The 6,000-nt window shown below is 45.5% G+C and overlaps 1 protein-coding gene across 1 annotated transcript in view; it reads left to right on the top strand.

Annotated features, from left to right (window-relative positions):
* The first annotated feature begins 1,019 nt into the window (after positions 1-1,019).
* The window catches only part of LOC129381598 (uncharacterized), a 50,869-nt gene continuing 45,888 nt past the window's right edge, over positions 1,020-6,000 (top strand). Inside the window, exons 1-2 of the mRNA XM_072285169.1 lie at positions 1,020-1,235; positions 4,853-4,983. Of these exons, the coding sequence (XP_072141270.1) occupies positions 1,114-1,235; positions 4,853-4,983 (253 nt within the window). The 5' untranslated portion in view covers positions 1,020-1,113. The remainder of the gene's footprint in view (positions 1,236-4,852; positions 4,984-6,000) is intronic.

The following is a 6,000-nucleotide window of genomic DNA, read 5'->3' as shown; positions in this document are numbered from 1 at the left end:
CTCGCCCGCGTCCTTGGCGGCAGCTTCCATTGCCAGCACTGCCTTCACGGCGTCGTCCAGCGAGGGGCCGGGAAGCTCCAGGAGTCGCGTCTGCATGGCGGGGTTGATGACGCCGCAGATGAAACGGTCCCTGAGCAGCGAGACCAGTTGGTCCCCGAAGGCGCAAGCACTCGCTAACCCTCGTAGCGCATCAACGAACGGCCCGAGGGCCGCTCGTTCCCGGCGGCTGTGGTTGTTGAAGCGGAAATGCCCCTTTAGGGTGAACGGTGCTGGGTTGAAATACGAGCGCAGTATGGCGAGGAGCTCACTCAGCGTTTTCTCATGCGGTGTGGCTGGCTTGAGAAGGTCGAGCAGGAGACTGAAAACTCGAGTCGCGCAGCTGGCAAGGAAAATGTCGCAGTTTGGCCTCGGGGTATCGTTTGCCCGGAAAAACACGTGGACTTGTTCCTGGTAAATTGGCCAGGCGGGCCCATCTATACAGCGGCATGGTGGCAGCAACGGGGAGCATTGTTTCGCCGCTCGCGACGGCGAGGGACGATCGGTAGGTACTGTTCGCCACCCTCGTCTTCAGTGTCACGATCCGCCCGGGTTCGCGAACACGGGTGGGCTCGAGGCACCCTCTGTTAGATGGACGCTCCGCAGTGTGGTAGTGATGAACGATGACTGACCGCCGAGCAGTTGTGCTTGTCGGTGTTTATTGCGGTGCCGTTACCAATGTTGCCTACCGAAGCTGGCAGGCAATTGAAGATTATGCCCGAGGGGGCGTCACATGCTTGTTACAAAAGGAAACAGCAATAACCACATGTACGTGTCTTTTCGTATTTGGCTGGGTGAGGGCTTTAGTTAAAGTTGCTTTTGGGATTAAATATTAGTAGAGCACGCGTCACTGGGGTGCCTCTTCTAGTGTTAGAATATTAGCACTTTAGCGTCGACATAGTGGCGCACTCTATCGTCTGTTTTATCCAGATGGACATTATGATTTCATTCGATTTGCCCATATGCCCAACAACTTATTGGTTCCCTTTCGTCTTTGACACACAATGCGCATGCGCGATCATTAAACAGCGCTCTGTCTCAGAATGACGCTAGTACTCCGGAGCGTCAGCAACAGCCATGACTGAAGAACGAAATGGTGGACAGACGCCTCCAGCGTTTACCTTCATCGACGAAGCAACCGCGGGTACAAGCCGTGAAGGCGGCGAGGGTGCTTCAGGCACTTCCGACGATTACACTACGTGAGTATTCCCGCTTGTGAAATTCTTGTTGGATATTGTCAGCCGCAGAAACAACCCGGAATAGAGACCTCAAAAGCTATACATTTGCTCCAACATCGAAGGGGGCGTTTTCTAGAACAACTTGCAGTCAGCGTAGTTGCCGCTGTTTATGGTCATGGTAAAGTGAAGTGCTTCCACAGGAAGCAAATGTCTTTATCTGTGTATATATATATATATATATATATTATATATATATATATATATATAGAATGCGTTTGATAACCGCATCACACACTTGTAGCAGTACCACATTGCCTCGTATGTTGCGCTGCTTAGCTCGACATCACGGGTAATGTTCCTGGCGCAATGACCTTTCACCAGTGATTGTGATGTGCAAATAACGCACCGATACTTTCGTTTAGGTGCGCATTACGGAAACTGAGGTGGTTAAATTTATTTCCGAGATTCCTACAAGACGCTCTCATAGCGAGATCGAGGTTTTCAAATGTGAAACCCAAGGATATAAATAAACAGAACAGTACGTTACTCTTCCTTTGGCGTTCGAGTGAGCATAGTACAGGAGGCTCAGGAAAGATCACAGAAATAGTGCAATTTACACAAAACGCAAAAAAATAATTGTGTGACCAAGTGAGAAATTCTTGCTCTTATGTGTTTTTCAGGAAATACTAAAGGTGCGATTGAGCAAAAACGCCATATGGTTTTAAATGAGCACTGTGTTGATTTTTGCGGCATGTTCGGATCAATCGAAAGGTACTGAGTGCTGCGATAGCCGCGTCATTTTGGCGCAACTGCGAACAGCCGCGTTGACAGAGCGTGCGAACGTAATCGACAAATGAGCGTAATGAGCCGAGAACGTAATGAGCGAAACTTGTTTCGCTCATTTGTGTCATGTGTCAAACCTCTTGTCTATGTAATAACTTTATGGCGTTTGTAAATATGCCTTGTCATCTGCCCTTCCAGCTCGGACCACATGAGGCCTGCAGTATTACGTAAATAATAAAAAAAATAAAAGAAATGGCGAGAACAGTTCCCAACTGCCAATCCTAAGATGCGTGGTCGCAGTCTAGGAGAGCTGTTGCGGACGTGGTTGGGCGACCGATTCGGCTGACTGGCGCGGCCCCTGTACGAGAGCTAATAAAATGGAGCCAAACCTAAGATAACCTTGCGTTACAAAAAGCATAATTTTAAGCCATTGTGCAACGTCCACGCTCGCCACTTATGGCGCGGCCGTCTTGTCGCAATGTGTATGGCTAGCGTTTTCCAGTTGACTCGCATGACGTCGTAGAGCTATACGCACGTAGTCTAAAATGAGCGCCTCAGAGGGAATGGCAGTGCGCAGGTCTCCTGTCATCATGAAACAAGTACAATAATCGAGATAAAGAGTATCAGTCCCTGCTTAGAACAACCCGTCGTAACTTCGTCAGTCATGGCCGGTCTACTCTGTTGACCAATAATTCTCATCGATTTTCGCGCATCATCAATCCGAGTTCCCATCCTGATATCGTAATTATTAATGCTGACACACAACCAGTCACTGAAACTGAGTGTTCGCAGTTTCTGAACGATGCATTGTCATCAGTGTTCACCCATGAAGGTATAACTTCCTCGCCAATATTAGAGCCATTGCCTAACATTTCCATCCCAGAAATTTTCATTCGTGAATGTGGTATTCCTGCCCTGTTCAATAACCTCAAAGTTACTACTAGCTCTGATCACCTTGGTTACAATAAGATATTTAAAAACGCTTCTCTTAACATTTTTCATGTGTTATCACCCCTGTTTTCAGAATCGTTATCATCTGCCTGCATTCCTCATGACTGGCGAATAGCCAAAGTAATACCAATTTCTAAATCGGGTGATTGGTCTGTTCCGCTTAACTTTGCAACGTATGCTAACTTCTCGAGCATGGGATACATACACAAGTCATCAACTACCTAGAAGACCATGATGTCCTTTTCAAGTACCAGCACGGTTTTCGCAGGGGTTATTAATGCGCCACTCAACTCGCCGGATTCACTAACGATATATTTTCCGCATTGAACGAAGAATTACAAGTTGACGCAGTGTTTCTTCACTTCTCTAAAGTTTTTGATCGTGTTCCTCATCACAGGCTTGTAATCAAATTTAACACACCTAACTATTCACCCAAACGTTCTTGCATGGATTAAAGATTTCCTCTCCAACAGACAACAATTCACCTCTGCTAATGAATGTAACTCCTCTTCTGTTCTTTTAACATCTGTTGTCCCCCAGGGCAGCGTACTTGTTCCCTTACTTCTCCTAATTTTTAATAATGATCTACCTGAATGTGTCTCATCTCGAATTCAATTATTCGCAGATCATTGTGTTATATATCATAATATTAATGCTGACGCTGACCGCCTTTCCCTACAGATAGATCTTGATGCAGTGGCTGCTTGGTGCTCCTCGTGGATTGTCTTCAAATACGTCTAGAACCAAGCTAATGTTATTTGCCAACCATTCCACCAGACTTCCTACCGCCTACTTTCTCAATAATGCTAGCGTAGAACTTGCGCCAACTTAAAAGTATCTTGGCCTTCATCTTCAGTCTGATTTCACTTGGCATTCCCATATTCACACCATCTTAGCATCAGCTAACCGAGAATTCGGTCTTCTTAAGCGTAACCTTAAGCCCGCACCTTCACACTTAAAGAAAACTTGCTTATCTCATGCTGATCCGCCCGAAAATTGAATATGCTTCTGCCATATAGGATCCCGATCAAGCATACGTTATCAACAACATTGAATCTGCAAAATCGTGCTGTTCGCTTCAACTTTTCCGGTTATTGACGCTTTACCAGCGTCACATCTATAAAACAAAGTGCCCAGTTGGAACCACTATGACGTCAACGCCAGTTTGCTCGCCGAACCTTATTTCATAAACTTTATCACCATTCCACGCTTCACGATGACTTCTTTTCACCACCTCCTGCAATCTTCCCACGCCTTGATCACGCTAACAAAGTAAAACGCATAACGTGCCGCTCATCACTCTACGCAAGGTCATTTATTCTTCGCAATTTATTAGAATGTAATAACATACCATAACGCATAGCTACTAAAGTTAGCTTGCTATCTTTCGAAACCTTCTTGCAAGAAAACGGTTAGTGGTAGCAGATTAGTTAGTACTTATTGTTATATGTACATATTAACATATTGTGTAAAAAAGCTCTTGTGATTGAATGAATTAATGCATATACCCCCTGTTCATGTCTATTTATTTTATGTTCCTTGTGTCTCTGTTTATTTGATGTAGTTTTATTTCTTGTGTATATTTCGTGTTTGTATCCCCCCTCACTATGTAATACCCTCGCATGAGGGCCCTTAGGGGTAATGTAAATAAATAAATAAATAAATATCTCGTAATCTTGTAACTTAGCACTTTCTTAACTTGTTTCTAGCATCATTTGTTGCCTTCACATATTTCTTGCTTGATGTCATGATTTAAGAAATTGCGCAATATTATACTGTGCAGTTCACCTTATGCCAGCCAGCAAGGGATCATTTTCATAAAATGATTGCTTACAGGTATTACCTTCAATAACGAAAGCGCAGTTTCCCTTTTGCAAATTCAGTTTTCTAAAAACATTCTTCAGATGTCTTCGGCTCTACCTGGAAGCACAAAGTCAAAGGCCAATACGTATGCCTGATTCTAGCATTTGTGACGGATACATCAATGATGCGTGGGAGGCGTTGAACAGCCGGACCGATGCTACTGACGTCAATGGTATGTACGGCATGGCCTTTAACCATCGCTACCACTCGCGAAGATAGTTAACAACGCACAGAGGAGGCAGAATTTCCATCGATCATGACGGCGGTGCCTTTATTGGTCGTACGGACAACTTATCAGCGTCACCATGTCGGTTACGACTTATGCAGTCAGCGTGAAATTAATGCAGATGAATTGAGCGTTTATAGAGATAACACTATGCATGTTCTACACGGCTCAAGTTTCGAATCAATTCATTTTCACCGCGATGAATTCATACGTAATTGTAATCGATGTTTCTCGATTTTCTTCGATTTCGTGTTGGAATGGGGTCGAAGTACCAAGCTTTGCAATGCGTAGCAAGCCAACCGCGTGTTTGACTTTTCGCGTTTAATGCTTGCTAGAGGAGCCTGTCGTACAAGGACCCTTTGCCAGGCGCCATTGCAAATAAAATTTATGCGCTGGAAATCGCCAATGCGCCGTCAATGGAACGCTTTGGTGAGACAATTTTTGTAGCGCATGCGTTATGGGAGACGATAGATGACATCGAGCAGCCTTGATACTGTGCCATGAACAGGCGGGTGTCACGGTCTACAGACATTCTCCCGCTCTGCCTCGAATGGCAACCTCCAAAGGCGTTCCTTCCTTGCCTTCTCCCATACCGGAGCTAAGGCCCTACTTCATGTCAACGTGATGATCCCTGCCCCCTTTCTTATTTCGATACATCTTTCACATATGGCACATCCATTTTTGCGTATTCTGTCATTGGGTGATCAACCAAATTCCCGTGTAGTGGTCGGTACCGTTGCAAGCAGTTCGCATTGAACAGATGAATTTGTTCGTGGGACCTTGGCCGGCTCTCCCAAAGCGCGGCTCCTTTCAGAGGAAGGGAACGGGGCCTACTGTTGAACATTGCAACTGTCTCCTGCCGCGCAGCCGCTTATACATTGGAGACGCGGTAGCCACCACTTAATCTACCAGCCTCGCTTATGTATTTACAACAGCTAAACCTGGTGAGGATACCTTTAAGAC

Source organism: Dermacentor andersoni, chromosome 11 (genome assembly GCF_023375885.2).
Source record: "Dermacentor andersoni chromosome 11, qqDerAnde1_hic_scaffold, whole genome shotgun sequence".
Taxonomy (NCBI): Eukaryota; Metazoa; Arthropoda; class Arachnida; order Ixodida; family Ixodidae; genus Dermacentor; species Dermacentor andersoni.
The sequence above is the reverse complement of the archived record's forward strand: the minus strand, read 5'-3'. Positions and strand labels throughout refer to the sequence as shown.